General features: G+C 36.0%; 1 protein-coding gene across 1 annotated transcript in view; it reads left to right on the top strand.

The window, feature by feature from the left end:
* Window positions 1–16,952, top strand: part of AKAP6 (A-kinase anchoring protein 6) — a 295,501-nt gene that overhangs the window by 247,661 nt on the left and 30,888 nt on the right. The window contains exon 12 of the mRNA XM_086749479.1: window positions 13,917–14,132. Coding sequence (XP_086605605.1) covers window positions 13,917–14,132 — 216 coding nt within the window. The remainder of the gene's footprint in view (window positions 1–13,916; window positions 14,133–16,952) is intronic.

Here is a 16,952-nt window from a genome sequence, read left to right as displayed (position 1 = left end):
ATTTAGAACATTTTCAAAAACATTAGCTATGCCTCTAGAAGGAAACCTGCTGGGGTTTAGTCTGACTTACTTTCCACTTAACTTAAGACTTTAACCTTATTACTGCTTTCACTGTGGTAAGTGAATCATCGCTTCTTAATGGAAATTTATTGTGCTGCACCATCCCGATTATACACATAGCCACTGTACACAGAGAAACATTTTTAATAAAATGAACTCAACAGTGCTGTTGATTTTCATTCCATGATGTTATGTTTTAAGTTACACTTAGGAAAAACAGTTATTTCATTTTTCAGGTGTTTTCCTTTCATTTTGCAATTGGAGGATGTGTTAAATGTATAGTTCACATGCAGTCAGGACCCAAGATGAGAACAATGTGGTGGGAGGAAAGGTTGTTAAATTCAGTAGTAGGGAATTATTTTGATTTCTTTCCTTTCTTTTCTAAAAAATCACGCCATATTAACTTGGGTGTTTTTATTAAACAAGTAGTACTGCATTACTTTTATTTTTGGGATATTGCTGTGCAATAATAATACTTAACATTTCTGTAGTACTATCTAGCCAAGGACCTGTACATGCTGTACACACGTTAATGAGCTAAGCCTCACTAAACCTTTCAGGTAGGTGTTGTTATCCCATTTTTAGAAATAAGGGAAAAAATGCAAGGAGGTTAAGTGACTTTTCCAGGTTTTCACAGAACGTCAATGGCTGTGTTAGGGTAGGACCCAGGTATGCTGACCCTAATCTTTGGCGCTAACCTCAAGGCAGCCCTTCCTTTCTTCCTCTACGTTACTTCTCAGTATATTCCATTTTCCTATGTGGTGAAAACAGAGTGCTTCCTTGCGTTCCTGCTGAATGTGTTTGGCTGATTTTTCCCAATTATTATTAGCATATTTAGATATCAGAATTACTAGAATATTGCTAGTTAAGGTCATTACCCAGCTTACATAAGGCCTTGTATTTCTTGGTTTTGTGGAAACTATGTGGTATACTTTGGTCAGCCCAGCGATCTCTGTGCAACAAAATGTGCAGCCAGTCTGCAGAGCCATTTTGTCACTCATTCCACCAACTTTCAGTGCTCTTGGCGGCCTCAAACATTTTCATATTTAGCTACAAACAAGAGGCACAAACTTTGCTTCAGTCTATAGTGACACTTGCTGGTCATTCCACAGCAGCATTAAGTGAGCTTCCAAGTACAGCTTCACCCAGGCTGCTGTCGAGAAGGGGGAAAAAGCCAACACAAGTTGCCTAGCTGTAAAGGGGGAAGTGTGCGTGTTTTACTCCTGGTTTGTTTTCTTCTGTTGCAACATGAAAAGCCCATGAGTCTGGACTAAGAAAATCAAGAGATTGACTTAAAATTCATGAGATCGTCATAACTATGAACATACATTTGTTTTATTTATTCATCCTTTTTATTTCTGCTCTGCCTTTTGGGTCCCTCGAGTTCATGTTTCCTAGCTTTTCACTGAAACGATGAGGGCCAGAACCAGATACATACTTTTTAAATGAAATACAAGATTCTCAGGTAAACACATAATTCTGGCAGCTGAAAGACCTAATGTCATGAGACTAATAATTGGCACAACTGATTTCCTAACCTAATGATGTATGGCAATTTTGTGGGTCAGGAGAGACTTGGAGCGGGAAAGAATGAGAAGCAATAATAAAAAGAATTCACATTCTTTCATGAAAGTTTTAGTAAATCTCATTTGAGTAAGATCTAGCCAGAGATTTGTGTGCTTGTTGGCTTGTAAGTAGAAATGTTCTGCCACATTTGCTTTTATGTGTCTGGAACTTCAAAAAGCATGCTGTTTTCTCTACAAAATGCCCTCCAAAAGACAGCAAGAGCACCTAAATAATTAGTCATATATTTCTGTCACTTGCAATAAAACTTATGACTTTAAGTGTTCAGTACAGGGAAATGACCCGTCAGCATCAAAAAGGTAGTTGTTATGGCTTTGGCTCACAGATCAGCTACTCAAGAAGAAGCTTAGACTTATGAATATCTGTCTCAGAATCTCAGAATCCCTTCTCAATCATGTAGAACTTAGAAAGCTGCTATTGCTCTCAGTAGCCAGATTTATAAAGGACCCTGGTCTCCAGGTTTGGAAAAAAAAAATTTGGAGAGGGAACAGGATTTTATCAGAGGTTTTCTGATAAATTGTGTTATTTGACTATAATAAAGCTGCGTTTCTTGTAGTTTTCTGATCTGGTTTTATTTGAAGCAGCATGCTATGTATATTGTCATACATGTCTCCTAAATCTGTATTTGGGTCTTTAAAAAAGGAGAGACCTGATTTTCAGCAGTACTGAAAGCTTGTGGTTCTCATTGACTTTGGTCAATGTATTAATTTTAAAAATCAGACTCCTTTTTTTTTTGTACAAAAAAAAAAGTTGGAAACATTTTATCATTTAATATTTCTAAAAGTCAATGTTCTATTGAATTGCATAGCTAGTAGTATTTGTGACCATTTCTGTTTGCCTTGTAAACAGTGCAAATTATCTGATGCTTGTAAATATTTCTAGTGACTAGACTCACTCAGAAGTGTATATGTTCATCTTCTACTAAATTTGTGACTGAGCACATCAGATGATGTAATGTCATTTTTTTAAAAAAAGTATTTCTCAGCACCATTTCTCCAATGCCTAAAGCAACCGAACTTTCTGATTAAACAATATAGGTTGCATTGGTAATTAATAATCAATCAGTTAATTGGTACTTCTTATGATGCTCTTCATTTTAACCAAAAAGTTTGCATAAGAGTCAGCACTGCACAAACAATTCAGTTAAACATAGTTCTATCAAATAAAACCCAAGTGAGTTTGGGAGCATATAAGATTATGGGCAAACTGAAATCTAAGAAAAATATTAACTTTGAGTAAAGGTTTGGAGACTCAGAAACTGGAGAAAAGTGCTGGCTGTTGCTACAGGAGCCAGGAATCACTTTTGCTACTGCATTTTGGATCCTTTACAATTTCTGGAATGATGTTCCTGGCAGAGCTGCAATCAAAGAATTACAGAAATTCAATGTGCATGTAACAAAAGTATGCAAAATAGTTTCAAATAGAATGTCCAAAAGAAGTCAAGCAGAATTTAATCCTTTTTATACCTCTAAGATGATTTAAAAAAAAAAAATTGTAATAATTTTAATAAATTTCTCAAAAAGAGTAAGACTTCAGAGCCCTAAATCTTTTCACAGATGAAGAAATGTTTACCCAAATTTTGTTTAGATTAAATTCTAACAAACAGGAAGGCATACAGTATTAAATCTTATTAAAACCAGATAGGATTCCAAAGTCAAATGTAGCCAGATGCCACTTATAGTGGTTTGAAGCAAACTCATTTTGAATTTACATGACCCACCATCCCAAAGCAACACTTCTGTAGACCACTTAAATGAGAAGCCACCTTTTTATAGTAAACTCTGCATATTTTTTGCCAAAACTGTAATATTTTGGCCCTAATACAATATGTGGTTTTATAGCTATAATTTTATTTTAATATACTCAAATATCAACACTCAATACTATATATGTATACACACACACCCCCACACATGGTACTCAAATATACTTAATATATGTACTTAATATGCTCAAATGTATCTCAAATTTTTATTTAATATACTTATTTCTTACTGAAAGAAAGTCCAGTTTGTGTTTCAATAAGCTGTCCCTATTTAAGGCAAAATATACAATTTATAGTTCCCATTTAGGACTAAATATCCCATGTGGGATAGCAGCTTTCATTCCATCATCCCATTTGGACTGTGAAGCTTGACCTGTGAATTCTCTGAGGTTTTTTTACATGATTATTTAGTTTTTAATTACTCAAAAATCTCAAAATTAATTATAAACACTATCTAGTTGTCTAAAACCATTTTGCCTCACAAGTGCTTCCTTTGCTGGGGGAAAGAAAGGGACACAGAAGACCCAGCCGCTAGGGATGGTCATGGCCAGGACATGCTGCAGGGTTCCAAAAAGGTATCATGAAGTATCTGCATGCAGCTCTAATTCAGCAGTCCCAACAGGCTTCTGGACTAAGAGTGGGGTGTGAGACGGAGGTTATTGTAGTAGCAGAAAGAATAGCAGGAAAGTTCTGCAGAGCACAGATACAGCAATACGCTGAATCTTTTGGTGACTTTGGTTGGTCTTTAAGCTTAATTTCCTTTGTTAGTGATAATGTATAAAAAAACAAGTACAGCGTGGACTGGAAATAAAAGAGATGTAACAAAAATTCACTGTACTGTCTCTATTAACGTCCACTTTGTACTACTGTACGTGATTATATGATTTATTTGATTGTCTATAACTGCTCCTTTGGAGCTATAGCGTTGCATTTTCAGGTGCAAAACTCCAATATTAGTGGATTATTGATTGAATAGTGTTCTCTGGAGCCATTAATCTTGCTAATGAAGTTTTTATTTAATTGGTGGATCATTGATGTAGTAGACCGTTGCCTAATTTTGGTATCAGTACTGGACAAGTTTCACAAATTTCATTTTTGCATGTAAGTTAATAGATCATAGTCCCAATAGGGAATAGTATTATAGACTGCATTAGTATCTTTACTCACACTAAAAATAATTTCATACTGCCAGGAAACCCATTGATTTTAGTAGAATTATTTGCAAGGTAAGGTGTAATTCATGAGCAAGAATATGACTGTAAAAAGAACAGGCCTTCAGTATACCTTCTGAAGTGCTATTGCAATCCGTATCAGGTATATGATGTATCACAAGTATGAGATGTCAGTCAGGAATGGGATTTACAGACTGGCAAAGTATTACTAGAGACAGCAAAGTGGCTTACATTATGCTTGCTGCATAAAGTCAATGGAAAAAAAAAAAAGTATGCGAATTCCTGTCCTTTGCAGAATGATTCCCTTACTGATCTGTTAGGAAAGTGCTGCATTTCCTCACCTCAGAATAAAAGTGAAGGCCTGGCATCTAATCTGATGGATTTTCTGTGCATTTTGCCAATGGCTAGTGATGCAATGACATTTGTAGTGCACCACCTTTCCCTTTATTGCAGTGATGCTTATTTTCATGTTTTGGGCACAATAAGAGGAACCTCATTATGTTCACTAAGCTTTAGTGAAGGAGAGAAAGCCTGTTTTATGCCCGCTTTGCTTTCATCTTATTAATCTTCTTACCCCAGTCCTGTTGTCCAGGCAATGGAAGAATGGCAGCTGAAGGTGCAATAATATGAGTAATGCTGAGCCTCTAAGACCATCATACGCAAACCGTCACCTCATCCAGACATTTGGCTTTTGACAACCCTTAGCTTTTTGACCGCCATTCACAGTTCATCTTGACCACATCACCTGCTTCTGTCCTCACCTCTAGTTCTAGCCACTTTCTAGCCCTGGGGCTAAGCTGTACATGTCAAAGTCATGTCTGCCTAACTTGTACAGGAGGCAAGTTAATGTTAATTTAAAATGTAACACGTTTATGCAAACACTTGCTTAAAACTTACTTGTGCAAGTAAGATAGGCTAGCCTACTTGGGATATGAATGAACCTACCTCATCGCAGTGCTGCTCTGGTTGATTCTGCTGCGAGTAACTTCTCTTGTTGGGGACTTTTAGTTTTGTCTTGAGCTGAAACCAAAAAATGTGTGTCAGTGTGTATATTTATGATTAAGATATGGCAAAAGAATGAACATAATGATATATCAATTCTGAGGATGCATTGCTTTTTTGAAATAAGATGAGGAACACCATTTCTAGAAAAAAAACTGTTTGTTGTCCTTGTGCCTACACCGATCCACATGAAAGCACCATTATACTTTTTCCTCTGTTTACCCCGAAGCAGCTCAAGCTGTGGATTTTTGAATCCAGGCTGAATTTGCTTCACTGAGACAAGAAAAAAGCCAAAGGAAATCTCTTTTTCATTACTCATTAGATGTGTTTATTTTCCCTTTCCTATCACCCTGCCTGTCCTGAAGTCTCCAAAAGATTAGTTTGGTTTATTTTATGTTTACCACTTTCCCATAAAAAGATTATACCAATGCACTGCAGGATGTTTTTTTCCTGTAATTCAGAATAGGGTAAATTCTCACTACATTTCAGAATATACCAGGCCCATTGCACAGGGACAGCGACAATGAATGTCTACCATCTGTGGGGGAACAAGATTAAGAAAGGGAGTAAGTACAAAGTTAACATCTGAACCTCACCCTGAGGTTTACAGGTATTGATGTACATCCATGCAAGGAAGTTTTTCCTTTAAAGCTTCTTATATAGCCCTGAGGCAGGATACAAAGTTTTAACAGTTTTAACTGTACAGTAAACACTGCTGAAATTCTGATACCTAACAGGTTTTAGGCAACTGGAGGGAATTTCTTGGCATATAATGTGTGATGAGAAATGTCTAGATTTCTTTTAAGCTGTAATTCTAAGTGAATTCCAACAACTGGAAGTAAAGTTGAGCCTAACTTACCTTAACTCATTGAATCTCTTGAACTTCCACATACATTCATTTGAAACTCTGCCCAGCGTGGTATCTGCCCAGCAAAAATTCAAGTTCATAATGTCGACTACAGGCAAATGAATTTTCACGTAGTGTGGTTTAGGATTCTTTGCAATCCTAGCTGTCTGATGCTTTCCCTACTTTCATTTTTGCATTTTCTGGGGGCAAAAAAAAAGAAGCCTTAGCAAATTGTGCCACTTCTTTCAATATTTCTCTGTTGATTTTATTTCTCTGGGAAGAGAACTTCTCAAATTGAATGAAAAGAGGGCACGAACCAAAGGCATTTATAAACACAAACAGTGCCAGACTAGAAAAATGGATCCTCCTGCCATCACGTCTGGCTCCTCTGTCTGAATGACTTGGCTTATTCCCTGGAACTAAGTTAACCCCAACTTTGCAGTGTGGAGTAAATGGCTCTAAAATATTTCAGTGTGAAAATGAATCTAATTAGTCCTCTGTATGAAAAACAAGAAAAATAAGACTTGCAAAAGCTGTGTTGTATTTCAGTAGCGAAGATAAATTTATATCCAACATTGTTTTTCTTTTATTTTTAAAAGTTACCTTCCTGTAATTGCACACTAGTTTAGAGCTAAGATAGGAGCATCTTAACAATAATGAGCACTTTTTTAACAGATTATTGCCAAAAGTGCATTCTTTATTCCAGGGAGACACTGTAATAGATACCAGTGCTTTAGTAATGATACCAGCAATCTGTAAGCTATTATAGTTTCTTTTATAGTAACTTAATCTTCATATTGTTTTATATGTCTGGAATGTTAATAGTGTTTTTAATTTATGAAAACAAGTATATTATATATTACTAGTTACATGGGAATATGAGCTAAATATCAGACCATTGAACTATATTCTTGCAAACAAATATTTTGAAGTACTTAAACAAGCATAAGGAATAGAACAAAGAAATTAAAGAATGTTGTACAGCTGTAATAGCAGCTTTTATGGAATGAGCCTAGAAGCATCTATTCTGGATTGTTACTGTTTTTAATGCATATATTGTACATCTAGAAAAAATGGGAAAGAACCCAGGTACTTTTAGAATGCTATTTTAAAGTAAATCTTTTATTTAAAATAACTATATTTACCTAATTAACAAATTTATTTGCATTATTGGTTGCAAATAAACACAAATTCCCATGTAATTTTTTAATGTTAGTGAAAAGAAGGAATTAATATAACCACTTGATTATCTGTAGAATGTAAGCACCTGTGTAGATTCTTGAAGCCAGTACAAAAATGTAGTATTTTTTTCCTATTAGTTCATTGCCATTTTTAATGTGTGTATAAACAGATACAGTTCACAAGGAATATAGGTGTGTGAAATGTGCTCAGATTTGTAAGAGAAGTATCATAAGACTTAGCTAAGCACTGAGTTAGAGAGAGATATGATCAGTGTAGCAATTTAGTGGTTGTAATGCTATTAAAAGTAGGGCTTTAAAATAGAGAGATCCAGTTTGCTGTTTTGAAAGAAGTCATATTCTACTTTAAACTGTCATTCTGTGTTTCTGACTTGCAATTAGATGATATTTCTAAAATGTCAGTCCCAGATTCTGTTGTGACCATCATTGTAATAAAATGTGACAGCAAAGATATTATATCAATACTTTTTCCATAATTAACATTAAAGATCTCTCAAGGGTTAAGTACAAAGGTTTTCCACTGAATGGTCTGCAAGCCTTGTGCCTTTAAAATCTTTTAATATAGCCGAGACTGGTGACAAACAGGAGACAAATCTATGAACAAACCCGTTTGGAGAGAATAGTTTTGTGGTGTGTGATGTATGTTACATAAATGAGCTTATTAGGACTCTCATCTATTTTATTATTGGTGCCCAATTTAATAGAGGCATTTAAAAAACAATATTTCTGCCTGACTCCTTGAAATGAAGAAGATACATTGATATAATTGAGAGCAAATGATTGCATGTTGTGCCATTTAATCATGTCATTTTTCAATTGCTGTTTTTTGCACTTCACTGCATACTTATAGAATATTTAGCTTCAGTGTAGATTAAGTCCCACAGTATGCAACTGAGTAGAGTTCCCATACTAGGTGACATTTTCTTTTAACCTTGAAATCAGCAAAAGCACACAGATTTGGCAGTGTTTTTCTAAAAGATGACAAGTCATCATTCATTTCCTGTCTTTGTCATTTTGCTTTTTTATTTTGAGGAATTACTCTCTTACTAATATTGTTTTAGGAATTATTGGTTGTCTTTTTCATTCAGAAACAGAAATTCTTATTTTCGCCATGTGTCCTGTAAGAATGGAATTTGAAATACAGGAGTGCATCACCCCAAGAGAAGTTCCAACAGGCATTGCTGTTTCACAGAAAACATTGAAAACTACATTTTACCCAACATTTGTGAGCATATTGTTTCCTGTTTTCCCTTTATTAGTGTATTAGTGCTGTTAGCCATGATACTTAATAGCTTTACATTAGCACTTTTGAACACTGAAGTGCTGCACTAGCCAAAAATCAGACGTAAGAAGGTAAATTACATTTTTTTAAGAGTTTCAGTTTGATTGTTGTACTCAGAAGGGTAGCTTCCATTCTCATATTTTGCCTTCATTTCTGTGTATGGCTGTTGTACTAAATAACAACAGTTCTGTCTTCACTTTGTCTTCCATCAGGCGACAACTGATGCAGTAGGAAGGTGTCATTCCCTCCCTCACATGCTCACATGCTATAACAAGGAGAAAGAGTAAGCCTTTAACAGACCAAGGTTAGATAGAAACTTCCCCTTGTATCTGGTCGTTCCAGATTTGTCTGCAGTCGAGCTTCTTTTGCTTTCCTAAAACCTCCCAGTATGGCTCATACATGGAAACACAACTTAAGCTTAGAAATAGCATTTGTCTCAGTATACCTTGGCATTTCTTCTGAACCTGAAAGCACAAAGAAAATCCATCTAAGTAAGTTACGATTTGTCATCTTTTAACTATTTTCAAAGCTCTGTGCACCTCCACTTGGACCTTCATTATTCCTAATTGCAGAATGAAAGCAGGAAAGATGGAAATGGTTGAAAGAACTTCAGATTACATAAAAAAATAATTCCCCAAACAGTATGCAATAAATGATGCCACAAAAATCATATCTCAACATTTTATGTGGCAATTATATGCGTATTATGTGGATTTAAGTGAGCTAAACTAATCTTAAACTGAGTTTGAAGCTTTTTTAAAGCACAAGAAGTCCCACTGAATTAATTGAGAACCTTAGTACTTTTGAACAATTACTATTAAACACCTGCTCAAGAACCTTGATATAACAGTGCTTCAGTGGCCAACTCATCTACCATGTTGTGTGAGAAAACCAACTTTCTATCCATGTCTTTCAGTCATGCAGAGCAGGCAGCGCAGTCTGGCTCAAGCACCAATACACTGTAGGAAGGCTGAGGGATGGAGGGGGATTGCAGCTTGAGGGGCTCTAACACCCCTCAAGTTCCCACTTTTCTATGCCTCCCGCACTCTCTGGCACTGCCTAAAGCTGCACGCGTGTTTCTGGTCATATGCCATTCACTTAGGAGTCACGCAGCTATGCAGAGCACCTTCTGTTCAGATCATGGCTACTTCCATCCCCATAGATAGTGCCATTAGCCCATGGCTTGGAAAGAGTGTTTGATGTCATTTGACTCGGCAGGGGCTTTTCCAGATGATTTAAGGCATGGTATTAACAAGCTGTGAAAGTAGTTTCAGCTAGCCCTTTTTAGCTATGCAGGTGATAACTTCAAAGCACTGAAAATAGAAGTAGGCAGAGGGAAGAAAAATCTTTCAAGATTCTAACAGCACAGACAGAAATCCTCAGTATGGGAAAATATGACTCGTAATAACATTAAAATGACTAACACTTCCATGTTATCAGAGTATCTGTTGCAAAGCAAAGGACTCGGACACAAAGTCAAGTTCATACACAGCAGCAGCAGTTACTGTGTATAGTCTTAGTCTGCAGCAAAAAAAAAAGTCCAATACATTCATTTAAGTCTCACTGCAAATTATTTAAGTGAATGTGTTTCTCCCGCATTTGCCAAGGTTTGGATTGTATTTAGAGTTACCACAGCTCAACAGACACATTATCGTATGAGGAGCCACAATCAAAAGTCTCTGATCTCTTAATCTGTACTTCAGCAAATCTTCTGCACACACAAGAGACTAAGTGAGCCCAAGTGATGCTCCTCAGCCTACTGTTAGATAACTTCCTAACTTTCTGAACCGTCAGGTACCCAGTAGCTTACTGTAGCAGCTGTGAACCATCAGACCCAAGTCTCAGTAGATACTCATAATTTTAATTTTCCTTTTTTTATTAATCATTAATTATAGCTGATAATTCACAATGTACCTTGAAAATAATTAAAGGGACCATGGTCCTGGATGCATACTTTGCATGTACAATTGACATTTTGACAGGTTTTTAGAGAAGTATGCCATTTTAACAACAGCAGAACATGGATGGATATACAACACTGTGAGATGTCATGTCACAGGATACAGACAATTATTGTATCTCTTTAGGACGCTGTATACCAGACCCTAATACTGCTTAGAGTCATTATTGCTAGTGCTATTATATAGGGTTTAAAGATGTCTTTACATGATTAAGTTCTCTGGCTTTTAAAGTGTTGTTGCTGCAGCCAACTCTTTCAACATGCCGTTAGGTACAAGCACTTCATTCTTCTCCTGTTTAATATTAACCATAATATCATGTAATAAAATTGAAACAAAGGTGCCATAGGCCTAATTGTACTGTCACAGCCATGTAAATCAGCAATAGCTTCAGTAACGCTACTGTTATTATGCTGGTGTAAAACTGATGTAAATTAGAAATGACTTGGATGCTTGTAGCTCTACTCGCAGATAATGCAATGTAAAGGCCTCACTTAAACTCCCATGTAATGGCTTATGAATGAAATACTCCTTACTTCATCATATTATATGGTATTGTATCAAAAATGAACAATATTTATAAAGGATGACATAATCAGATAGATCAGAGTAAGTTCGTGTTATGGGGCCAGATTCTGAGCTGTGTTCCATGAAGTTAATGCCATCAGTATATAACTTACCATCGCTCCCATAGGATGGTATTACTTAGCTGTTATAAAATGTAAAGTAAGAACCCTGAGTTTATCTTTAGGTAGATTTTTTGGTTTGGTTTAATTTGGTTTGGTTTGGGTTTTTTCTCTTGTGACATTAGGCTAATGACATTAGGCGTCAGAAAGGCAATGTGCCAGACGTGGTGGTTACATCAAGAACTATGTAGGAAATTAGTAATGAACTCTAGCAAAATAAATAAGGGCAAGTTCAGGAAACATAAGTGAAAATGCAGCTCTGGTATAAATTGAATAATAAAATTCCTGGTCATATTTTGCCATAAATAGTGGTTTGGGAATTTGTCATTCACCTTATTTAAAATTCAGAAATATTAAAGGTACAGGGTTCTCTCATTACAGAAGTAATAGAATTCTAGCTGTTACAGAGTTAGGGTAATTTAAATAGCTGTAGAATGCATTATATCAATAAGTGGAACATCTGTATGAAATGTCCACCTGCTGATATACTACTCAGTGTACTTTACAATGAAATGTGCTTAATCATTTTAAGACATCTTCTAATGAAGCCTTATCAGGATTAACATTTTGAACACAAATACTTTTAGGCATTAAAACTTCTGCTTTAAATGAGATTGCATTGTCTTGTTTACCCTTGTTGATTAATAAGCAATCTGTTAACTGTTAGAATGGCTCAATTGTGCCAATGAAAGTAGATAAGTAATTCAGCTACATTTGCAGGTTTAATCATCATTTCTCTTGAAGGCTTTGAATAAAAAAAAAATTGCTTGCACACTATCCGTAGGCAAAGAAAAGATATATATTTTTAGATGTGTATACCAATGTTTTGCTTCAAACTTTCAGCTTGGTGTTACTGATCAAGCACATACTTCCAGCAGCAAAATGCTCCTTTGAGGTACAACATTGCTAAGTGTAAATTTCAATTTTTAAAGAAAAAGTGGTATGAAAATCTAGAACTTGAATTCACTTTGTATAGAATGTTATTGCTTTGCTAATAAAATTCAGCATGGCAGGTCCTGATTTTTTATCAGTTAATGCTTGTGAACAGCTTTAAGAGATGCAGTGGCTTTTTTTCTTTGCTTATTATGATTAAGTGGAAGCTTAAAGGCAAATACCCCATCTTTTAAAAAGATGATAGTTCACATTTTCTCATGGGGTCATGCACTTTCATCTGTGGCATCCCACAGAGGGAAACAGATGTTGGCAAGTTACAGTTTAAATTATCTAAAGGGCTCCCATGTGTGGAGCACAGTCCTGTTAAATTCAGGAGTAGCACAGGCCTATGATAACAGTTGAATACTTAAACCATGCAATGTTATAAAAGTATAGGATCTCAGAAGTTGAGCTGAAGCAACCGTCCTCAGATGCATTTGTGCCTTCTGTACCACAGCTTCATAGATATTATTGTTAAAACACATTATAAGTTAATAAAATCCTGATCTGATGTTGAGTGACAGTAGAGTGTGATTGTGGATAAAACCATGCCTGAAAGCATCCCATGCCATTAACTGCTTTCGGGTGGTAGATCTCTCTTTATAAAGCTTTGGCATGTAGGATGCATTATTTATACTGCTGTTCAATGAGATTCTCAGTGTACTTACTTAGGTTTCTGGTGTAGAACCAACGAATCCTGGCTCTCATCAATATTCAGCAATATTAGGGCTTAGCAATTGTCACCCATCATGCAGTTCACATCAGACTGCATTCTTGGTAGCACTGGAACTGGTATGGTGAAATAAATGCAGTGAATAACTCATCTGTAAGAAAGATACAGTCATCACGGTATTCCTACATTTACTTGAATATGGAACCACCCTGGAAATATTTTATGATAACAAAAAACATCTGTAAAGAATTTTATACTGAATTTTCTCCTTCCTTAAGGTTTCTTCTCTGTCAGGGTACATAAGATCCATAATTTCTATTGTTTTTTCTAAAAATATATATATTATCATTGCATGAGTACAATGAATACATCTTTTCCTGAAGAATTTCTGAAGCTGATTACTGTCAGGGTAACATATTTCAGATGTGCCCCAGTTGAATGAAAAAAAAAAAAAAAAAGGAAGAATAAACCAGTCTACATCATAAAACTTTCAACATTGTTGAGACAGTTAGCTATGCATGGCATTTGTTTGAAGGAGACTGAAAGTAGCTTTACTGCTTCTGTGCTATTAAGATTAAGACTGTGTTTATCTGAAAATAAAACATCACGCTTTGACGCTAAGTATGGGAATTTATGGAAAAGCTGAAAAAACTATTGTAAGACAGAAATTGGGCACTGTTAAATATCAGATAATAGTTAATGTTTTAATTTGCAAAGTATTCCACACTGACATCTGTTGTTTGTCTGTCCTGCAGTCTCTATGCTGTGAGATCAAACAGAGACGTCGTGGGGTAGCCTCTGTGCTGCGATTATGCCAGCACCTCCTGGATGACCAGGAGACCTGCAACTTAAATGCAGATCACCAGTCCATGCAGTTGATAATCGTGAACCTTGAGAGGAGGTGGGAAGCCATTGTCATGCAAGCTGTCCAGTGGCAAACAAGGCTACAGAAGAGATTGGAAAAAGACTCGGTGAGTGATGCTTGCTTTAAAAAGATGTCATGTGGTTTCGTTCTTCATGAGAGACACTTTTTCAGTGCAAGACAAACACATTCCTCTCAGTGTTTTCTTCTGGTTGAAGACGCCGTTCCTAGTCTTTACTGCCAACAAGTGAAGCTTTAGTTTTTCACAAAGCATTGTATTCTATGGACAAAATTAATTAATAAGATAAACTCACAATATAGGTGTTACATGTGCTGGATATTTCACCTGATCACATCTGATCCTATCAAGTAATGAAAACAATCTTCTCCTATTCATAAGCTGCTCAGTACCTAACTGAATTGGGCCCAGAAACATATTTCAGTAATTGTAAATATATTTCAGAAAAAAAATCTTTTCTGTGTAAGTAAGACTGGTTTTAATTAGCAACCCAGCGGTAGATGTATATTTCTCATAGAATGCCATGGGTATGTGATTAATATACAATTCTGTGTTATTTGAATATAAGTAAAATGCATTCATTTGCTTTTATCTCAGGGAAATGATTCCTAAGAGGCAAAATAGCACTCTGCTTAAACCTTCCATTAAGTGGCATAAATTAGACAGGTTTTCTACAGCATAAAACTATATTACAATGCAGTATCTACATTTAAACAATAAACCATAGGGGGAACAAAATAATCCCTACTGTTACACCATTGACTGTAATGGATGAATTGGCTCAGCATGTTTTGTGCTACTCTCATAATGCTGAAGTCTGTGTACTGCGGCTACACTGACAGCAATGATAACCCTATGTAGTGCATATATTGAAGAGCCTCAAAGAGATTTGAGAACAAGTGACATATATTTAGCTTACATAATTTTTTAGGTTCATATCAAGCAAATAAAAGGAAAAAATGCTTGACACTTACATGCTTCCTAACAATTATCTGACTAACACTGAAATACTGCTTTTTGACTTCTTTTTTGTTAAAGAAGTTCCTTTACAAAAATAACAGAAGCTGTAATTCTCTTGATCAGTTATGATATACAAGACATTATTCAGAAACACCAGCAGTTCCTGAGTGAAAATACTATTAGTCTAAATGGGCCAACAAATGGTGAGTTAGTGAGGAGGATGCTGTGGAGGAGTGAAGCATTGAAGGTAATCATCACTGGTTGCCTGTCTACCTTTATCAAATGTCATAAAGTAGGAGTGCTCCTCTGCCTGTTTGATTTATTGGATGTTTTGCTTTAAGTAATGAGATAGAAATGGGATCTGAGGAAGGAACAAGGTTTGAATAGACTTTCAGGCCAAGTCAAAAGGGGCATGTCTCTGTATGAGGCAACATGGAAGGAAGACATCACTGAAAAGCTGATGGTGTGTCAACATTGCTGTTATAAGCATGGGAGTAGTCAACTGACAATGTAAGAAGCCCAGATAATTGGGGAGAGTCAGTTAAGCCCTCAAAAATTTGATCTGGTTGTAAGAAGTGTAAAAATTATGAAGCTACATGTGATTGTACAAGGGTATAGAGAAAATATTATTTTTTCAGTCTTTCCTTATGCCTCTATGTGCAGAGAGGGAAGTATCAGCTGAAGAGGAATGCTGTTGGAAACCACCAAGGAGATCAGCTAAAAGCTTTCTCTATATGACCAGCAGAAAAAGGTCAAATCTTAATGATACTAAGATTCCTTTCATAGAGCTAGTGAGAGCTGCAGATATCGTAGCTGATGCAGATTACCAGAGGGAGAACAGTCATACTGACAGAGCATGAAGAAAAGAGATCTAGGGAGGACAGAGCAAGAGTTCCATTTTATCTGTTCTTAGTTTGTGTTAATGGACACTAAGAAGGAGATATTTAACAGACAGGTAGAACAGCGGGGTTAGATGCAAAGGAGTTTACCTGAGCCCTCAGTCCAGAGATGGGAACTGCAGGTACCTGAATGTATATTATCATCTAAAAAGGAGAAAGGGAAGCAGGTAAGGAAAAAGGCTTATTTGAGTCCGGTGTAAAGCAGACAATGAATGAAGTATGGTTAGCAAAAAAACACAGAGGAGGCACAAAAAGAATCTAGGGAGCAGAAAAATCGAATGCAGTAATTTGTTGAGAATTTGATGAAGTAGAGTTAAAAGTAAAACAGAAGCTGATAAAATAAAAATCAGGATAAAATATTACAGAAATTTCAGTGGAATTAAAGGAAGAAGCAGAATAAGTGAGGATCCAGAATGAAGCTGAATAGAAACTGGAGGTAGGAGTTGTAAACAATACATTCACATTTATATGAGAAGAAAGTCAAGAAATAAAAGAAGACAAATGTCATCTCACCAGTACCAGAGAGATAGCATTCTTGAGTTTTGGTGGTAATGAATCTGTGAGAGCAAGAAATGAGAACAGAAATCAGCAGTGAAATATGGGCAAGTGAATGGGCTAGAAGATACCTATGAAACTGAGGAATAGGAAAGATGGTTAAACAAAGAAAGAAAATATACTAGTAAAGCTTTTTAATTCTCTTGAGAAACACTGGTTACATTTTTGTGATAGTTCCACCTTCAGAATATTTTTAGTCATATTGCTAATACATTACATCAATAGCTCTACTAAACTGTTGATTAGTGCTATACAAAGTGTTTGATGAGCTGACCAGCAGTAGAAAAAAGAGTTGAATTTTGGAGCTTCAAGAACAAACATGTTTGGCAACAGCCAAACCAAAAAATAGTTCTCAGAATCCTGAATTTTAGTTGCTAGAGGCTGAGTATCTGTTGGGTCTATAACTGCCCAAGAGAGACTGGACTGGGTTTCTACTGTATTTCTGTAAAAGGTAAAGCACTGCAAAGATGAACTGCCTTTTTCATCTACAAAACTT

The sequence above is a fragment of the Chlamydotis macqueenii genome, chromosome 5 (assembly GCF_036417535.1).
Source record: "Chlamydotis macqueenii isolate bChlMac1 chromosome 5, bChlMac1.mat, whole genome shotgun sequence".
Classification (NCBI taxonomy): domain Eukaryota; kingdom Metazoa; phylum Chordata; class Aves; order Otidiformes; family Otididae; genus Chlamydotis; species Chlamydotis macqueenii.
This window is presented reverse-complemented; position numbering and strand designations above follow the sequence as displayed.